A 21990-nucleotide genomic window follows, 5' to 3' on the forward strand; every position below is an offset into this window, starting at 1 on the left:
GTAGCAAGTTAGTTAAATGTTACTAAATGTTACGATGTTATTAAAGAGCAGATACAAAGTGAAATAAATGGCATTACATACCCTTTTATCATCTGAGCAGAAAGGTAACCTTTGTTGATCCTTACAATCCTGGCTCTGCTTTCAAATGTTAACAGTAAGTTAAAATGTTTCACAGAATCTCAGAACCTTATAGAAGTTTATAAAATCATGAGGGGCATGGATAGGGTAAATAGACAAGATCTTTTCCCTGGGCTGGGGGAGTCCAGAACTAGAGGTTTAAGGTGAGATGGAAAGATTTAAAAGTGACCTAAGACACAACATTTTCACGCAAAGGGTATGGAATGAGCTGCCAAAGGAAGTGATGGAGGCTAGTACAATTACAACATTTAAAAGGCATCTGGATGGTAAGATGAATAGCTAGGGTTCAGAGAGATATGGGCTGACAAATAGGACTAGATTAATTTAGGATATCTGGTCAGCATGGATGAGTTGGACCGAAGGGTTTGTTTCCATGCTGTACATCTCTATGTCTCTATGACACTAAGTGTTACAGCACCGAAGGAGACAATTGAGTCCACCATATCTGCACTTGCCCTCCAAATCTGTTCTCGCACAGTGGCTCAGTGGGTAGCAAAGCTGCCCCGCAGTGCCAGGGGTCCAGGTTCGATTCCAGCCTCAGGTGACTATCTATGTGGAGTTTTCACATTCTCCCCGTGGGTGCTCTTGTTTCCTCCCACAGTTGAAAGATGTGCTGGTTAGGTGAATTGGATACACTAAATTGCCTATAATATTCAGGGATGAGGAGGTTAGGTGCATTAGTCAGGGGGGCATGTTGAATAAAAGGGTAGGGGAATGGGTCTGGTTTGGGATACTCTTCAGGGGGTCAGTGTGGACTTGTTGGGCCAAATGGCCTGTTTCCACACTGTAAGGATTCTATGAAATGAGCAACTCAGTTACAGGCTCCTATTCTTACTTTGCATACTCCTTGTTTTCAGATAGTAGTGCACTTCAGACCTTGACCACTGATGGGATGAAAATATTTTTCCTTGTTACTTTTTCTTCTTTTGCCAATTACTTTAAATCTGGCCTCTCTTGGTCCCAATCCTTTCACGATTGGAGACAGTTTCACTTTATCTACTTTGCCCAGACCCCTCATAATGCTGAATATCTCAATCAAATCTTCTTTCAACTTTCTGCAAGAAAACCAGTGCTATATTCTTCAGTCTATCTTCACAATTAAACTTCCTCATCTGTGTAATCCTCATTCTGGTATGTCTATTCTGCACTCGCTTCAATGCCTTCATATTCATCTTAAAGAGCAGTACCCAAATCAAAACGCAGTACTTTAGCTGAGGCAGAACTAGAGTCCTATTGGCCAAAAGGTTTTGCACACATTGTATCATGGAGGATGTGCTTTTTAAAAAAAGCATGCTGCACCTTGCACAAACTTTCTTCACAAATCTGGTGTTGCACTATTTCAAATGGCTTTGCAATGTTAGATTAGATTCCCTACAGTGTGGAAACAGGCCCTTCAGTCCACACTGACCCTCCGAAGAGTGACCCACCCAGACCCATTTCCCTCTGACTAATGCACCTAACACTGTAGGAAATTTAGCACGGCCAATTCACCTGACCTGCACATCTTTGGACTGTGGGAGGAAACCCACCCAGACACGGGGAGAATGTGCAAACTCCACAAAGACAGTCGCCCGAGGTTGGAATCGAACCTGTGACCCTGGTGCTGTGAGGCAGCAGTGCTAACCACTGAGCCACTGTGCCACCCCCATGTTCTCATGTCACATCTTCAAAAAGCTCCAGTGAGTCAGTTAAATACAGTTTTCCCTTTTAAAATGTCCATGCTGACTTTCTTTTATCAACCTGGATTTGTCAATGTGATAATTTGTTTTGTCCCAAATTATTGTTTCTAGATGTTTCTCCACCACTGAAGTTAAACTGATTGGCCTGTAGTTGCTGGGCTTTACATCTTTAATGGACAAATGTGTCATGTTTGGAATCACCCCTACCCCGATAGCATATTCTTGATTGGTAAAGACTGATACAACATAATTAATACTTCAGCCATTCCCTTTGCCTCCATGCACAGATCCCCTTTTTGTTCTTAATTAACTCCATTCCTCCTTTTATAACTATTTAAAAAAAATTGAAATGATTACAGAAGGCTTTGTGATTCTCTATTAAGGTGTCAGCCAGTCTCTTTTAATACTTTCTCTTTGCTTCTTTTATCTGGTTTCTTACTTCCCTGTGGAACCTTTAGTACTCAACCTGGTTTTTATTTGCATTTTCTACCTACAACTGTCATAAACACTCTCTCTTCATGACCTTGATTTCTAGCTCATCCAGTGATCTTTGGCTTTGCTTATCCTATTCCTCTCCCTCATGGAATAGACCGTCACTGTGCAATAACACCTCTTCTTTGAAAGTATCCCATTGTTCAGATACTGATTTTCTTGCCAAGATTTGATTTAATTTTAATTGACATCGATCCTTTGTTATCCCATTGAAATAAATTTTGCCAATTGATTATTGTTACTGTTTTTCCTTTGACCTTTTCCTTAGCCAGTATAAATCTTATGATATAATTATCACTCTTTCCTAAATGTTGTATTACTGACATTTGACCCATTTTCTGGATTAGTGGTGCTGGAAGAGCACAGCAGTTCAGGCAGCATCCAAGTAGCTTCGAAATCGACGTTTTGGGCAAAAGCCCCCTTCATTTGACCCATTTTGCCCACCTCATTCCCAATAACCTGGTCTGGGATCACCTCATTGTAATGCAAACATGTTGCTATAAAAAACTTTTCTCAAAATGTTCAAGCAAGTCTTGCCCTTCATTGCCTTTAAAGTATTGCTATTCAATTTATATTCAGATAATTGAATTTGCCCATAATAATATTTCCATAATTTTTGCACCACCCTAATTTCCTTACCAATTTGTTCCTCTGCATCCTTCGCACTTCTTGGTGGATGGCTGACAGACAACGCTAAACAATGTAGCTGTGCATTTTTTCCCTTAGCTTTATCCAAATAAATTCTGTCCTTGATCCCTTTGGTGATGTCTTCTTTCCCCAATATAACAATTTTCCCCTATTATCAATGCCACCATTCCTCCCCTATTCTTCCTTTCCTATTTTTCCTGAACACTTTGTGTCCAGGAATACTGGACACTCAATCCTTCTCTTCTTTGAGTCAGCTCTCTATTATAGCCATGACTTTGCTTGTTCACCTGGCAATCTGCACCTGCATTCATCAGTCTCATTTGCTACATCCTGAGCATTAACATTGATAGATGTATATATATAGGCCTCTAGGCTTGTAAGGTGTCATTGATGATTCATTATAGCATGACAAGTTTTACTGTGGAACCAAACCTCTGAACTATGATAAATCCTTCAAAACCTCCAGTTGGTCAATCTAACTCCCTTCAAGCTTGTTACTAATCACTTCAGTCTCATTTATGTCTCCTTATCTCAGGATCATCTTGGCTGTATAAATTTACAACTCAATGAAAAAAAAAGTCAAACAGGCATGAATAACACTTTGTGCAGATTCAGCAAACGTTAAACAGCATAGTCAGCTATATTGCACCCGGTGCATTAAATGTGAAAAACCTTGTAAATTAACAACTCTAGCTATTTCATTATTTATAGTCATTGTAAAAATCCCATCATCCAAAATGATATGAGATTAAACCAAATCTTAATAATAGATCATACGTCTCCAATGTCTTAAAGTTCTTCCATTTGGTTGTGTTTTGGCATCTATTTATGCATGTAGGTTTTCCAGCTTATTCAAGGTGAATCAGAGGTTACACTTTCATAAAGAGGGATTGCTACTGTGCAGATGTAGGAAGAAGTTCACATCTTAAAGGTAACTGGAAAGGGTAACTTCTTAGAGGCAGAGAACCAGTGAATGGCAAGACATGTTGTTGGGGCAATCCAATTGCAAATATACATAGGCAGTTTTCATTATAAATAGAGCTATATGAATTTCTAATGAAAAAAAGAATGCATGCTAATGAACAATTTTAACAAATGGACAGATTACTAGAATGTTTCCCTAGTAAAACTAAACATTTGCTAGTTTATTTCATAGTAATTAGAGCACAGAAATGTATGCTCCATACAACCACTATAATGAATATTATAGCAATATAAAACACATATTATACTGAAGCCACAAAATGGCTAAGTAAATGTTGACTGACTCCTTTTAGGGATCTGTTCAGGGACAGTAGACCTGCTGTCACTGGTATTCCAATTTTAGAGAATCTCTTTATATTTTTTTTAATGGGGCATAACCTAAACAACCAAATCCATAATTTCTCAAAGTGCTGATTATTTCTCCAAGAAGTACTACAAAACTGACCAAACAAGTCAATAAACAGATTGAATCACCTTCAGCTGCAGCAAATGTCTAAGCAAGTTGTTTTGGTGTCAGAACACAAAATAGTTTAAGGAAAAACACAGCTTCAACTATCAGCCCAGCTATGACCCAGGTTGGAACAGCATTCCATCATGTTGGGCATTTAAATGTTATTCTTGTAAGCTGCAAGTTTCAAACATTTATGTTTTAAAAATGTCTTCTCAAAAAATGGTGTGGTACATTGAATCCAGCCAGGACTAGTTCATGGAGCATAGCCACATGATGTTGATGTGGAAAATGGTTACTAACAGTAGTAATATTCCTTTGTAGTTGAGATTGAGACACATTGCTGGACAGTTATGAGTTGTCTGTTGTTTCGCATCTAACTTATCCCATATCAGAGCACGGGATGATTGTTGTTGAAGCTAGCTGTTGTGTTAAATATAAGTGTGCTATTTGCATAAGACATAAGAGAAAGAAACAGAATTAGGCCATTTGGCCCATTCAGTCTGCTCTGCTATTCTATCTTGACTGATATACTTCGCAGTCCCATTGTCATGCCTTTTCCCCTTAACCCTTGATCCCCTTATTAATCAGTGAGTTCCCAGCTGAACCTCCAATTTAAGAGTAAAATTGACAGTTATGCAACATATTCTCTGTTATATACATGCTTAAGTATCAAGTTATTCTATATGTAGGAAAAATAATCTTAATAGAAAGAAATAGTAGGGTTTCAACTTGTTGCCTGTGTATTTAACTGAAATCATCCAAGTCTCAGCAATTCAAGCAGTGTGGCCCATTTCTTGAGAAATAAAATTGAAAAGCAAGATGGTCACATTAAACTTGCCTAGAACCTTAATTACATTGTACATCATAGAGGTTGGAGCTCTTTTCTCTACAAAAGGGAAAGCTAAGTAGTGATATGATAGAGGTTTTAATGAAAATGTAAAAGTTTGATAGGGTCAACATGAATGAAGATAATGTGTCCACGGATGCGGGTGTCCAAAACTAACAGCAATAAATAAGGTCACCGTTAATAAACACAATAGAGAAATCAGGAGAAAGTTCTTTACTCAGAGTGAAACTGGTCACTACAACAAATAGCACTGATGCATTTAAGGAGGACCTAGATAAACACAAAGGGGAGACTGATTTAGAGTGATATGTTGATAGGGTTTGATGAAGAGGGATGACGTGGCGTTTGAATGAATGATTAATCTAAGCGTGGATCATTTAGACCAAGTGGCCACTTTCTGGCCTGTAGGCTGAAAGCAACTCTTTCCATTGATTTTAACCAGAAATTGTTAAAGACTGAATAAAAGGGATAGAAGACCTCATCACTGCACCCATCATCCATTGGAAACAATAGCAGCTGTGTTCCACCTCCAAGGTTTTAGTTTAATGTCTTATGCAAAAGGTGGAAATGTTCATTCAGACTGATTGGGTAGCAGATATTTGCATTCTCTTTTATGTGGAATTAATTTTGAGTCATCCACTACTGCAGTCAGTAAAAAATTAAAGCTGATGCTGTACTTCTGCTGATGGAGATTGTAGCTGACTAAACTTGTCACCTAATTCCACAGAATATGTAAATATCTCAAATTAATTATAGCTCACTTTGAAGGACAGCTTTAGTCACCTATCCTTAAATTGCAGGATGACATTTTCCATTGAAAAGGAATAAGGTGATGAAATGCTTTTATAATAACAAGTTTAAAATCGCTGATCTCTGCAATAATTAAGGAATTTGTGAATACGATTTTTTGAATCTTTCTGATTAAGGGATAAGTCTTGGCCAAATTACTGTTGGAGCACCCGCTTGTCTTTGTAGTACAGTGGGATCTTTGAGACAGAGGCAGGCAGGCCTTGGTTGAAACTCTGAATCAAATGATGGTACTTCCTGCAGCTCAGCACTCTGTTAACACAGCACTGGAGTATCAGCCTGGATTGGTTTGTTTTCAAATGCCAGGAGTGAGGCCTGAACTTACAAAGTTTGTGAGAAGATTTGTAGCTCGGGTGCTCGTTGTTGTGGTTCTGTTCGCCGAGCTGGGAATTTGTGTTGCATACGTTTCGTCCCCTATCTAGGGGACATCCTCAGTGCTTGGGAGCCTCCTGTGAAGCGCTTCACAGGAGGTTCCCAAGCACTGGGGATGTCCCCTAGACAGGGGACAAAACATCTACAACACAAATTCCCAGCTCAGTGAACAGAACCACAACACTGAACTTACAAACTTCAGATCTAGATGTGAAAATGCTAGGAGCTGAGCCAGAGGTGACACCTAATATGAATTTGAAGCTTTTTATCCAAAATAAAGAAGAAACAAAAACTGTGTTACATATTAAGGTGGATGAGCTGTTGTTGTAAAACTAAGTGGTACTTACAATTGGTTACCCATATAGACTCCCTAGACTCCGCCACTTCTGAATCAGTAAAATCAGACAATGAAAAGAGTGAAAAAATTGCATTTGCATAGTACTTTTCACATCCACTGGACTTCTCAAAACACTTTGTAACCAACTAAGAATTCTTGAAGTGTTGTCAATATGGAAAATGCAGCAATAAATTATGTGTCCAACAGACTTCTACAGACAAAATACAACAACAACTAGGCAATCCATTTTTATGGTGCAGATTGAGGGATAAAGACTGACTGTAATACGTGCTCTCTGCACTTTGTTAGGAAAGTGCCACATAATTTTTTATATGCAGCAAGACAAGCAAAGGGTTCTCCATTTGACATCTCATCTAAGAGACAGGAACTCTAAAGCTGCAGTACAACCTCAGTACAGCACTGGAGTATTAGTGATCAGTTTGTGCTCAGGTCCTGGGCTGAGACTTGAATTCAGAACTTTGAACTCAAAGGTGACAGTGTACCTAACTGTGCAACAGCTGACAGAATGAATTTTGGCTCAAGTGAGATGGCGAGACAGAAGACTTTGAATCTAAATTCTAAGGTTAAATTGCCTGAATAATCTAGGAGTGCTCCTGTCAGATTAAATTTTATTATGGAAATATCACCACTGAAATTAAAATAGAAGCATTTTTCACCAAAGGAACCTTTACATAGATAAACTTTAATAGTTCTGTTTTTTAAAGATTACAAAATAAAATGTAAGACCAGGACACAAAAATTAACATTATTTTTGTTTGTTCACATCAGATTCAGTTGCCTGTGTTGATCCTGAAGAATGTATAAAGGTGTGTGGCACTGAAGTGGGATGCTCTAACATTGCTTTCCCAAAACTCGTGATTGAGCTGATGCCTGATGGTAACTTTATTTACAAGTTTTTTTTTAATCCCGTCAATGATTGTAAATGAACAAGTCTCACACAGGAATATGGTCAAAAAAGAAGCAGCCAGAATAAAAATGGACAGAATGTTCTCGTGAGCTCTTGTACATTCTTTCCCATTCAGAATCGCTGAAGATTGCAGAAAAAGAAGACACAATGAATTGAATAACCATCACCAATGCTGTTTGATAAAATAAAAAATGCATATTGCTGAGAAAAGAAATTCAGTTTGAAATGTTCTTATAGTCGCCATTTTCCCTGAAGACTGGTTTATCACTTTAAAAGCCGAGGTTTAGTGTTGACCCTTGCTCGCCCATTGGTCATATAGCAATACAGCGGGATGGTGAGGATAACTACATCTGTAGCAGTCGAAATGTTTACCTTGGTGACTATCCATAGGCATGTCATGGCTGATGTGAAGACAACTTGATCGTGCGATTTGCTGTTGCTAGATTTTCGACAAGTGAAGTCATAATTAGTTATGCCTACACCCAACAGCATAAACATGATAGACAATACAATGATGTAGAAACAAAGAGGAAGCTACACCCAAAGCAGTCTGGCTAGATACATTATTATTACTCGTTAGTCCTGTTTCATCAGATTGTTATGCTCTATTTGCAGAAGAAAATGAATTTATTTTACTCTCCATTATGAATAATTAGAATACAATAAGTTGTTTCAATAAGGAAATTGCATAAGGATGAATTACGTGATGAACCAGAAAGGATTAGGGAAGCACAGAGGTGATTCTATTGGTTTAGTAATCTTGAAACCTAGATTAATAATCCAGAATCATGAGACTTGTCACTGGGGATACAACTTCAATACAATTTGTAAATCTGGAAAAAAAAGCTAGAATCAGTAGTGATGGCTATGAAATCACTGGACAGTCTCAAAGGCCCACACGCTTCACTATTGTCTCCTTGCCTGGTCTGGTCTATATGGGATTCCAGGCCCACAGCAATGTAATTGACTCTTAAGTGTACTTTGAAACTCCCCTTGCAAACCATTCAGCTGTGTTCAGGAAAGTACATCACAACAGCTTCTCAAGCGGAATTCAGGGAGGCCTTCACAGTGATGTCCACATCCTGTGAGTGAATAACAAAACAAATTGATCACTTGGACAAATGAAGCCACCAGGCGGAGGCTGACTAGTTGCACACAGCAAAGGGACCTGAGGGAATGAGAAGATGAATAAGTTTCCTCCAAGCTAAACAGCAGTTTGCCTTTACATAACCACTTTAATATAGTCAAATTTCCTGAGGTGCTTCACAGCAATGGTTATCAAATGAAATTTGACATGGACCCATATGAGGGTTTCAAGGTCAGTTGAGCATGCACAGAAAGACAAACCACTCTGACCTCTAAGGGGCAAATTTTTCGTGGTTGCAGTAGGGACAAAAATGGTTAAGTCAAGGACAGAATTATTACCTTATCGGCCACTCATTCTCATTCTTTGGGGTACTTGGTACAAAATGTTTGAAGTTTATAGACATTAGGGCTGTGAGGAAAGAGCAGCAATTAATAGGTTTAGAGAACTGGGATAGGTACACTAGGCTGAATGGTCTACTGCACTGCATGATTCCATAAATTGTAATTAAATTTGCTACCAGCTGATACCAAACACACCCACAATAAAAAGATATTTGCTTGACCAGTGGAGTTCAGCATTAGGTACATACTTATAGCAATGCCCAGTTTGATATTTTCGGAAAGCAACAATGACCTGCAGACAGGTACAACTATTTAAATAATTCAAACTATTGGATACTGGCATTGTTGAAATTCCCTTCTCACAGAAGAATGAAAGCTATTTGCTTTGATTCGTTCATGAGATTATTTGTTAGGAATCAACAATATTACTGTGGATCTGGAGTCACATGTAGGCCAGGCCGGATAAGGATAGCAGTTTTCACATGAGCGAATCAACTGAGTTTTTAAGACAATCGGCAGTGGTAATAGATATTTTCTAGTTAACCTGTTCAGATCTGTTATTTATATCTCTGTAGCAGGTGGGTCTTGAACCCTAGCTTCATGCTTCAAAGGTAGGGATATGACACTAGCCCCTGTGCCATGAGAGTCCCAAGTATTTCTATAAAGGTAAAGCTAGTTATGCAATTCACATGTTTCCTGCTTAGTTCTAGAATGGGTTCTGTTGTATGGGACAATTCTTGTAATTTCTATGTGAAATCACTCCCTGCTCCATTCAAACAACAAACATTTCTTTTAAGTACAATTTAACCAATTACATGGGCCAGCAATGGCCTCGTCGTATTATTAATCCAAAAACTCAGCTAATGTTCTGGGGACCTAGGTTAAAATCCTGCTACAACAGATGGTGGAATTTGAATTTAATTTAAGAGTAAAATCTGGCATTAAGAACCCACTGATGACAACGAAACCATTGCTGATTCTTGGGGGAAAATATCCATCTGGCTCACTAATGTCCTTTAGGGAAGGAAATCTGCAGTCCTCATCTGGTCTGGCCTCTTTGTGACTCCAAACCCACAGCAATGTGGCTGACTCTTAACTGCTGTCTGATTGACTGAGTAAGTCACTCAATTCAAGGGCAGCCAGTGACGCCCACTTCCCATGAGTGAATTAAAAACAAAATTACGCAAAATGATGTGTTTATTCATCTGTTCTCCTTTTTCCCGCGTCTTATCAATCATGCCTTTGTTACCCCTTCACTCGTGTATGCATCCCTCAGGTCAGTTTAATGTTATCCTGCACCCTCCCACAAACAACACTCACTCAAAGCTGGTATCCAAGCTCCAAAGTTCAGCTCTCCCCCCGTCATCACCAACCTACTTTGACTCCTGGTGTGACTTTATTTTATTATTGTGTTTGGTTACAAATCTCTCCATGGTATTACCCCCTCCCAATCTCTGTAACCTCCTGAGGATATTGCACTCCTTTGCTTGTGGCCTTTTAAATATTCCCAATTTCCATACTTCCCCCATTGCAGCCATGCCTTCTGTTGCCTGGGCTTTAAGCATTGGGATTCCCTCCTGAAATTTCTCCATCTCCCCCTCTCCTCTGCTTTAAGAAGATCTTAAAATCTTCCTCTTTGACCAAACATTTGCTCACCTGACTTCGTAACTCCTCATGTGACTTGATATCAAATTTCACATGATAAATATTCCTGTGAAGCACCCTGGGAAATTTGACTATATTAAATTGGTTACATAAAGGCAATCTGTGTTGTTGATGCAGTTGTGAAATCCGAGCCTAGCATTTTGAATTAACAAACTCACACTATCAGGAACTTAACTTGGTGCTCTTCAAACTAATTGCAGGCCTACGTGGACTTATGATTGCAGTGATCATGGCTGCTCTCATGTCATCTCTGACGTCAATATTTAACAGCAGCAGTACACTGTTTACCATGGACATCTGGAGAAAGATTCGGAAGGATGCCAGTGAACGGGAATTACTGCTGGTTGGAAGGTAGGATTCATTGTGTCAGCCTCAGGTGGTATTTGCACAAAATAAATCCAGAGATAGCTTTTCGCTCAGTTGTAAAGTAGCTATAGTCCTAGGGACCAACCTTTCATTAGAGAGACACAGCTAGTGATGAGTTTAAACTGAGGGTCGCTGGGCCTCATGTTGAGGGGGTGGAGGGTGGGGGGAGCCAAGGTTGAGGGGGGTGGGGGGAGCCAAGGTTGAAAAAGTAGGACCTTCATGGTAACCTCAGCCAGTGCAGGAATTGAACATTCACAATTGGTGTCACTCTACATTGTAAACCAGCCATCTGAGCTAAGCAACCCTTCTCAACAGTGCAAACTAAATACAAACTGTGCTGATGTGAATATTGAAGATGTTACCTAGTAGGGTAACGAAACGTCTAGAAATGAACCTTCTAGTTTAGCGAGCAAACGTACATCCAAAACCTCAACCTGAGCTACAAATCTTCTCAAAACTCACTAAGAACATAATGCAGTTCTATCGAGGAGCATGTTATGAGGTGATGCCAGTAAAAGCAGCGGAGAGTTGCATAGTGGTGTAGTTCCTTGACCATGTTCCACTTGGACAATTTCTCCAATACCAGGAATGAGGTAGGACAGGTTTCCTGGGACAAGGAGGGAAGCAATTAAATTTCAAAATATCCCTAAAGAGCCACAAGCACTTTGCAGGTGATGTATTGATCCAAAGGCAAGAATAAACACCATGTACCCCAGTGCCACTCCTGGCTTGGGTTCTCAGCTTGACCTTTGGCCCCCAAGATGATCACAATGGGCCTCCTAGAGCCCCAGTCTTGGCTATTGGGTCCTGGATTGAATCAGAACTCCACTTGACCCAGGTGAATGGTGGTGGCCTTCCAGGGTCAGCCCAAGGGTGTCATCATTACTCTAGGTCTGGAGTCACATAAAGGCCGACTGGTTAAATGTGACAGATGTCATTCCTTAAAGGACGTTAGAGAACCAGATGGATTTTTCACGTAATCAAGCACCAATGGAGAAATTGTGGAGCACAGCATAATCTGACTGCCAGGGAACATCTTTATCTTATCAAAAGATGAATGAGAGACTGACTGAGTTAGATTCTGATATAATACCATTGTGCTGACCTAGTAAGAGGGATTTGGATTGAGTCAAAAAAATCAACACGCACCTATGAGAACAGATGGATGAGAAATGCATGCTATTCTGTTATTACACACGGATTTGCAAGCCAAACCAAATCAGCCTCTCTATTACTAGGTTTGCAACAGGTAAAATTAAACATTCAATGGCCATCAAAATTGCTCGGTTATTCCTAACCAGACTTTAGAAACAAATATTGTTGGACCCCAAATTTATATCTTAAAACAAAAATTAACAATTTCGTATTAATAATGTATTTTCAGCAGTACACATGTAAACTCTAAAGCAATCTAATTAATATTTACAATCTAAGCCTAATCATCTTTGAGCACCAGCAGTAATGATGACCATGATGTTTCCTGGCAATCAGACTATGCTGTGCTCCACAAGATCTCAGTTTCTCTTGGTGCTTGTTCCTTGCCTTTGAGATTGGCCATGGCAGGAGAAACCAAGAACTGGACTTATCAGTCAGTATGGACTCTGTGATCAGTGTAACAAATTGGACTCAAATTGCACTGAGACTCCACTCCACCTTAAAATCTAATGGCAATGGAAGGTTGACCCTGATCTATTTGGATACCTCACACATTTCCTGTTCTTTTTGTTTAGGATTGTGACAGTGATACTAGTTGCAGTGAGCTTGGTATGGATCCCAATATTGCAAAGTGCTAACAGCGGACAACTCTTTAACTATATTCAGTCGGTGACCAGCTATTTAGCTCCTCCTGTAACTGCAGTGTTTGTTCTTGCTGTGTTTTGGAAAAGAACTAATGAACCTGTGAGTAATTTGAGTCGATGCTTCTAGCTGTCTCGATCCTAAGTTCCATATTTACTTTTCTATGCCACTGAGCCACTCTATGTGTCTCTTCACCTTTAAGATGCTACTTAACAAAGAGACATAGAAGATGGATGCAGGAGTAGGCCATTCGATCTGAGAAGCCTGCTTTATCATTCAATATATAAATGGCTGATCAATGAGCTCAATGCCCTAATCCTGCCCTCCCTCCATATCCCTTGACCTCTTTAATTATAAGAACTACATCCACCTACTTTTTGAAAACACAATCTTTAGACCTCAATCACTTTCTGTGGTAGTGAATTCTACCAACTCACAATTCTTTGTGGGCAGAAATTTCTCCTTATCTCAGTCCTACAATATCTACCTCTTATACATAAACTATGGCCTCTGGTTCTGGACTCTCCCACCATCAGAAACATCCTCCCTGCATCCAACCTGTCTCCTGTTAGAATTTTATAGGTTTCGATGAGATTCCCCCCATGATCTTCTAAACTCCAGTGAATACAATCCTAACTGATTCAATCTATCGTCATACATCAGTCCTGCCATCCCAGGAATCAAGTTGGGAAACCTTTGCTGCACTCCCTCTATAGTAAGACCATTCCTTCCTCAGATACAGAGATCAAAACTGCACATAATGTACCAGGTGTGACTTCACTAATGCTCGGTATAATTCAAGCAAGACATTCTTGTTCCTGTACTTGAATCCTTGCACTGTGAAGGCCAACACATAGTTTGCCTTCTTTCCTGCTTGATGCACCTGTGCACTTACTTTCAGCAACAGGTGTATGATGACACCCAGGGCTTGCTTAACGTTCCCCTCTCACAATTTCCAGCCGTTGAAATCTGCCTTCCTATTTTGGCTACCTTCCATTTCTCTGCCAAGCATTTGCCCACTTACTCTGCCAAGCATTTGCCCTGTCCAAAACCCTTGCATCCCCCTCACACTTATCCTTCCACCCAGCTTTATGTCATTTTCAAATTTTGAGCTATGACTTTTAGTTCCCTCATGTAAATAATTTACATACATTGTGAATAGCTGGGGACCTAGTACCGATCTCTGCTCTCCTAGTCACTGCCTGCCATTCTGAGACTTAAAAAATACCTCTTTAACCAAAGGCCACCTGGTCTAATGTTGCCTTACACAAAAACTGGAAAAAAATAGAATTGATTGTTAGGTCTCACAATATTTGTGGAGCGAGAAACTCGGTTAACTTTTCAGAACAAGGAGCTTTTTCCTCAGGGTTTTTTTGGAATTTCATAATATCTTGGCTTTTTATCTCCTTATGTGGCTTCTTGTCAAACTTTGCTCGTGGGAAATAGCTTGTGGCAATTTATTTTGTTCAAGGTGTTTTACAAATGTAACTTTTTGAATCAAATTCCCATGTAAAAGTGTTCAGATGTAGCCTATATCTCTTCATGATCTCATTCTGCAAGTGAGAATATTTCACAGAAAATCTTTAGCTCCTTTGTCATTATTGTTCATCATTACCAAATTCGTAGAATTTTATAGTGCAGAAAGAGGCTAGTCAACATCATAAATCATCAGGCCTGGATTAGCTCTGAACCAGATGGTTGTTCACATTCCATTCCATTCCAGACACTTGAACAAAATACCCAGATTAACATACCTGCACAACTCATTGGTGTTGCCGTTTTATAATGAGATATTGTATAAAGGCTTTGTCTCTCCTCTCAGGTTGATGTAACAGATTCCACAACTTTGCATTTGAAGAAATTGGGGCATTTTTCCTGACGTTGCAAACAGTATTTATCCCTGAAACAACATTACTTTGAAAAAATGATGATCTGGTCTTTATCTTTTCTCTCCCTCAGTAACTTAGCCCTCAGACAGCTAACTTTATAGCTGGTGGATCTGACCATTGTTCTGATGTGGTATCAGAATATTGTAATATATACTCAATGAGCGCAGTGAAAAGTTTATACATCACCAATTGCAGCACCAACTTAGATACAAAAGTACCTAGGCACAGCTTCTTTTGTTACAAAAGTGGAAACCAGTGTAATGACCACCCTTAGCCCAAATCATAAACAAAAACAGAAATTGCTGAAAAAGTTCAGCAGGTCTGGCAGTATGTGTGGTGAGAAATCAGTTTTAACACTTCAGATGGAGTGACCCTTCCTCAGAACTTCTGAACATTTCCAGCAATTTCTGTTTTGGTTTGATTTACAGCATTTGTAGTTCTTCCAGTTTTCAACCCAAACTATGTCTGATTTGTTTGTGATTTAAGTGGCAATGAGACCCAGTAAGTATTTGCTGCTTGTTTCCAGGGTGCGTTCTGGGGACTGATGGTTGGACTAGTGGTTGGCCTGGTGCGAATGGCCATGGAGTTTGTGTATCCCTCGCCACACTGTGGGGTGTATGACCTAAGGCCGCTTCTGTTGAAGAAGGTTCACTATCTCCACTTTGCAGTAATTCTGTGCACCCTCACGGCTCTAATCGTTGTGGTAATCAGCCTGCTGACAAAGCCTCCGCATGAAAGTCAGGTACAGCACAGCTTCTACTTTTGGCACGGTTAACACCATCGTGACTCTCCCCCTTGGGGCATACTGAGGATTTGATTCCCATGTGATCAACTCAGAAGGAATGGTTACTTTCTGGGATTTCCCCCACCTAATTCGGCTGAATAAAGATTATAGGACTGCAGTTAAATAAATTCCAGTAATATTTTTAGGAAAATGAGAATGGAATGCTGTCTATAGTTGATCTATGACACCAATTTTGATATCCACTGCCTTCATCATTTCCCTTTTAGGCTATCAACATGTTGAACTAAGGCATGATATTGGTTTATTTAGAATATTGTCAAACATTCTGTTGGTGATCTCTTAACTCAAGCCAAATCCCATTCTAATTGGCTTCCTGGTCTACATTTGACTCCTGGTCAAACAATGTCTTGATTTTAAAATTCAAATTCTTATTTACAAATCCCTCCATGGCCTTGCCCCTGCCTTCTGTAATCAACACCATACCACAAAACCCATTACATGTGATATAAATGAGATATAGATACCAATGCTCACAACCTACCATCTCCTTTAGGAAGTAACAAATGTATCATTTTGACCACTCGCCAATGATCCCAGCAATTCTTAGTTAGAAATTCCTAGGAACTCAGGTGTATTGTGTCTGCTATAATTTTAGTTATGTCAGAAATACATGGACGCTATGATCAGTGTGTCCTGTGTATATGCTGTTGCCATGTATGACGTTTTCATGTTACAGTGAGCTGCTGCCATTTACTTGATTGCTAAATAGTTCAATACACACTGGACATTTCGCATGTGAATGATCATTCAATCTTTGTAGCACTGGGGTTTTATCACAGCAGTGAATGAATTCTTATGGACTCCAGGCTAATCCTGGAGGATTGACAAAGTATTTATACTCATTCATGTCACTTTTCACATATTCAACATTCTTTCATTTTAATCACAGCATCAAAGCACTGTAGAACGTTGTTGAAACTTGCATTATGTCTGTTGCATCATATTCTGTGTCTGGTTATTCTGTGTCTGCCAGCATATTAAAGTCTGATTTTGCAGTGGTTCCAATGGCTATTCAGGATCAAGCCTAGAATACAGGAGCCCTTTGCATTTAATGCCCGTAAGAAAAGAGATCTATCAGCCATCAAGCAAAAGCCCACAGGGAATAATTTAGTCTCATGAATAATGAAGATATTAGGAAATAACTTTTAAAAATTGATCTTTTCATGCAACTTTTCTGTTCATATGTTATAAAAAATATTGGCAAGGAGGAAGAAAGGTTGATTGATTGAACAGAGAGTGGGAGGAAGTGGGAGATCATGTGATTAACTCCAGGAATGCAACCAATCAGATGGCATTCCATCATCCATCATGACCGACAATGGCTATGGAGTTAAAATGATAGGGAGGATTCAGGCCTGTGAGACAAGAAGGAGAGATTGCATTGGTTCTCTGGGGAACAGAACTTGAAGTATTTATATTAGGCAAAGGAACTTGAGATTCATCAGGCCCACTGTTTGATTTGGACAAATAAAAAACCAAGCCTGTTTTGTAATATTCTGAATTATTCACAGCAACAAATTATATTGCCTTTTAAGAATGTGTACTTAGGGATCAAAATGCTGATGTGGTATTGATAGATGTTGTAATATTTGAATTTGTTTTTAACCAGTCCCAATCCTTAAAATGTGCACACCTTTCCAAACTAAGATTGTGATCCACCCAAACTAACACATGAAAGTATGTCAATCACATAAAACATGTAAAGTAGCAAGAAAATAAAAATTACAGATGATAGTCTTTTGTTCACTGAGTATGTTTTAAAATAAGAAACATAATAGCATACTCATATACTTCATATACTTTGCCAATTAAAGTAATTGCTTTGATTTGTTACCGACTAGAGACTAGTATTGTTTGGACAAAAATGCTCCAATAATATTTAATTGTTTTAGAGTCATAGAGTCACAGAGATGTACACCACGGAAACAGACCCTTCGGTTCAACTCGTCCATACTGACCAGATATCCCAACCCAGTCTAGTCCCACCTGCCAGCACCTAGCTCATAACCCTTCCTATTCATATACCCATCCAGATGCCTTTTAAATGTTGGAATTGTACCAGCCTTCACCACTTTCTCTGGCAGCTCATTCCATACACGTAGCACCCTCTGCGTGAAAAAGTTGTCCCTTAGGTCTCTTTTATATCTTTCCCCTCTCACCCTAAACCTATGCTCTCTAGTTCTGGACTCTCCGACCCCAGGGAAAAGACTTTGCCTATTTACCCTATCCATGCCCCTCATCATTTTGTAAACCTCTATAAGATCACCTCTCAGCCTCCCATGATCCAGTAAAGACAGCCCCAGTCTATTCAACCTCTCCCTATAGCTCAAATCCTCCAACCCTGGCAACATCCTTGTAAATCTTTTCTGAACCCTTTCAAATTTCACAACAGCTTTCTGATAGGAAGGAGACCAGAATTGCACTCAATATTCCAACAGTGGCCTAACCAATGTCCTGTATAGCCGCAGAAAGACCTCCCAACTCCTGTACTCAATGCTCTGATCAATAAAGGAAAGCATACCAAATGCCTCCTTCACTTTTCTATCTACCTGCGACTCTACTTTCAAGGAGCTATGAACCTGCCCTCCAAGGTCTCTTTGTTCAGCAACACTCCCTAGGGCCGTACCATTAAGTGTATAAGTCCTGCTAAGATTTGTTTCTCAAAATGCAGCACCTCACATTTATCTAAATTAAACTCCATCTGCCATTCCTCAGCCCATTAGCCCATCTGATCAAGATCCTGTTGTAATCTGAGGTAACCTTCTTTGCTGTCCACTACACCTTCAATTTTGGTGTCATTGGCAAACTTACTAACTATACGTCTTATGCTCACATCCAAATCATTTATATAAATGATGAAAAGTAGTGGACCCAGCACCGATCCTTGTGGCACTCCACTGGTCACAGGCCTCCAGTCTGAAAAACAACCCTCCAACACCACCCTCTGTCTTCTGCCTTTGAGCCAGTTCTGTATCCAAATAGTGAGTTCTCCTTGTATTCCATGAGATGTAACCTTTCTCACCAGTCTCCCAAAGGGAACCTTGTCGAATGCCTTACAGAAGTCCACATAGATCAAATCTACCACTCTGCCCTCATCAATCCTCTTCGCTACTTCTTCAAAAAACTCAATCAAGTTTGTGAGACATGATTTACCACGCATGTTGACTATCCCTAATCAGTCCTTGCCTTTCCAAGTACATGTACATCCTGTCCCTCAGGATTCCCTCCAACAACTTGCCCACTACCGACATCAGGCTCACTGGTCTATAGTTCCCTGGCTTGTCCTTACTACCCTTCTTCGTGGATATGAAATCTTTAATTTGTGTTAATAACTCAGTCAGGTTTGAAGATAACCATTAATTAAGTTAAAATTAAAAGCCACCATTATTAAATATTCACACTTACTTCTCAGTTGAAAAATGTTACGTGGTGGACAATTTCACAAGACAGAAGGCAGCCTGACATCATCCTTCAAAAGATATCTCCAGAACGGCACGCCTGGGACAACAGAACTGAAGGTAGGATCATTTCAGCTTTTTTGTATTATGCAGGTCTATGGGGGACACCATTTGGTCTTCAAGTATAGAATGATAACTAGCCCCTTCTCCTCACCCTGCCCACTCGGTCGGGTGATGAGTAGTCACAGCTGAGTCATAGGACTGGAGGAAGGTTGGTAATTGGGCTCCCCATGATCAGTGCTCAGAACCATGTCTGTCCTGATATATGTTAATGACCTGGACCTTGGTGTCCTAAGACACCAGTTCATTTTTTGTGGAAGATGTGAAAATTGGAAGTAATGTGAATTGTGAGGAGGATAGTGTAGAACTTTAAAACCACACAGACAAGTTGGGGGGGAGGGGCCAAGAAGTGGCAAATGAAATTTAATCCAAAGAACTCATTTTGGCAGGAAGAATGCAGAGACAATATAAAATAAAAAGTACAATTCTAAAAGGGTGCAGGACAATACATTGAAAGTGGCAGGAAATTTGGAAGTTAAAAAAAATGGGATCCTAGGCTTTATCCACAGGAGCAGAAAGTATAAAAACAAGGAAGTTGTATTAAACATGTGTACAATGTTGGTTTGACCCCAGTGGATCTTCAGCTGCAGTGATGGTGGTGCCTGTAGTGGACACCCTTGGTAGGGGCAGTAGATCTTTGGTTGCAGAAGAGGCAGTGCCTGGAGCAGGGACTCCTGACAGCAATAGGCCCTGTACGCGCAACAGGACTCCCTGAGTCCTGGGACACCTTACAAGGACCACGGGGAAGCTGTGTTTGAAGATGCTTTATACTTAACCCTTGAACTCTATTTATGCAATTTCTTTTCACTCTTTTTATAACTCAAAATGGTGCCAGATTGTGACGAGAAAACAATTTTCACTTTATCTTTCTAGACATATGTGACGATAAATAATGCATAATAACCCAGCTGGAATATTTAATCCAATTTGGGGCACCACATTTTCAGAAAGAGATCAGGACATTAGGGAGGAGTTAAATGGAAAGATTGAAGAAATTGAGACTTCATCTTAACATCTATTCATCAACATCTCAATGCGTGTTCCACGAGCAGTTCCCACCTGCGTGCATCATCCACAGAAATCAGCATCATCAAAACTCCAGTCTCACTACATCGTCATGGCCAATTGTGACGAACTCGTACTAGCTATATAAAACCCTGGTTAGACCACACTTGGAACATTATGTCCAGTTCTGGCTGCCTCATTTTAGGAAGGATGTAGATGCTTTAGAGAGTGTGCAAACAAGATTTACCAAGGTGTTGCCTGATTTGGAGGGCTTGTCTTATGAGGGGAAGTTGAGTGAGCCCAGGCTTTTCATACTGGAGAGAAGAAGGAAGAAAGGTGACTTGATAGAGGTGTATAAGGTAATGAGAGGCATAGATAGAGTAACTAGCCAGAGACTTTTTCCCAGGACAGAAATGGCTGTGACGAGGGTTCATAATTTTAAGGTAATTAGAGGAAGGTATAGGGGAGATGTCAGAGATAGGTTCTTTCCACAGAAAATGGTGGGTGCGTGGAATGCACTGCCAGCAGTGATAGCAGAGACAGAGACATTAGGGACATTTAAAAAACTGCTTGACAAGCACATGGACGGCAGTAAATTGAGGGGTGTGTAGGTTAGGTTGATCTGAGATAAAGATAAATGCTCGGCACAACATCATGGGCCAAAAGGGCTATACTGTTCTATGTTCTATGTATTACAATTCAGCTCGTCACTAACAGCACTTCGCAGCTCACGGAAACTGTGTATTGCAATGGTCCCATCAGCTCACTCTGCGCACAGGGATGAAACTCTATCTCATGCATTTGCATAGTGTGAGTTTTATGCCTGTTAGCTTGTGTTCTTAGCACTAACTCACTTTGCACCTACTTGGGCAAGCACAGCATCTCTGTCTTGCCCTGATTTTCACACAGACAGAAAGATAAGCAGCTTGTCATAGTTGCCAGCCATGAACAGTCAAGGAGGTGGATGTATTGCTGTGTGACACTGTGCTACGTCAATGCCAGCCCTACAAAATCTACCAGCAGCTTGTGTAGCAAACACATTGCATGTGCTTTAACCAAATGGCCAAGTTTGAAAGACCTGTCCTTACTGGAGTGGAAGGGGCCTAATAGTCAGTCAGAGCAAGACACAACACCTGGCCATCGGCACATTATAATCTCAGTCCAAGCGATTGACAATGATCGGTTTGGTTCTTGGTGAGATTAGGTGCCAGGGATCCTTTACTTTGCAATCTAGGGATTGGGCCACATTCAGTCCTGGAGGTCAAGTTCAACCAGTCTGAGGATCACCGGTAAGTCTGTAGGAAACAACATTCTGATGAACCATCATCAATCAGGGCTTTCCTCACAAATCAGTCTCAAGGGGTGGTGGCTGATGGTCAACATATGTATGAGAAAATGTCAGGGAGTGTTGTCAAGGGGCAGTCCATGCAGTGTGGAGGAAAGTAGGAAACTCAACTGTCGCCTGGATTGTTATGATGTAATGCTGAGGCAGTAACAACACAGAAGAGGGGCAACTTAAAATATAAGGGTGGGATCTGACATAGCACAGGATATTGCAGGAGGGCACAGGATTTTGCAGGAGGGAGAGATTTTGCAAATTGCCCCTCACTCTTGTTTCAGTGGGCACACAGTAGATAGCAGTAAGTCAAGAGCTGAGAGGGAAATTGCCGATATTAACAATTAAGGAAAAGGCTTAGATGTGAATGGGAGTGTGAATGGAGATGGTTTTGACAGGAACAGCAAAACAAAAAGGTACATGAAGGAGGAGGCTGCGGGTAATCTTGACTATCTGACAGAGCCTGGAATCCACTCACAGGAGAGTGAGCTAGGTAAG

At 40.2% G+C, this 21990-nt stretch overlaps 1 protein-coding gene across 2 annotated transcripts in view; it reads left to right on the plus strand.

The window, feature by feature from the left end:
- Nucleotides 1-21990, plus strand: part of LOC140464606 (sodium/mannose cotransporter SLC5A10-like) — a 142344-nt gene that overhangs the window by 112763 nt on the left and 7591 nt on the right. For both annotated transcript variants that reach the window (XM_072559886.1, XM_072559885.1), the window contains exons 10-14: nt 7545-7652; nt 10977-11127; nt 12873-13041; nt 15355-15570; nt 19046-19151. In XM_072559886.1, the coding sequence (XP_072415987.1) occupies nt 7545-7652; nt 10977-11127; nt 12873-13041; nt 15355-15570; nt 19046-19151 (750 nt within the window). The remainder of the gene's footprint in view (nt 1-7544; nt 7653-10976; nt 11128-12872; nt 13042-15354; nt 15571-19045; nt 19152-21990) is intronic.

The sequence above is a fragment of the Chiloscyllium punctatum genome, chromosome 40 (assembly GCF_047496795.1).
Source record: "Chiloscyllium punctatum isolate Juve2018m chromosome 40, sChiPun1.3, whole genome shotgun sequence".
Taxonomy (NCBI): domain Eukaryota; kingdom Metazoa; phylum Chordata; class Chondrichthyes; order Orectolobiformes; family Hemiscylliidae; genus Chiloscyllium; species Chiloscyllium punctatum.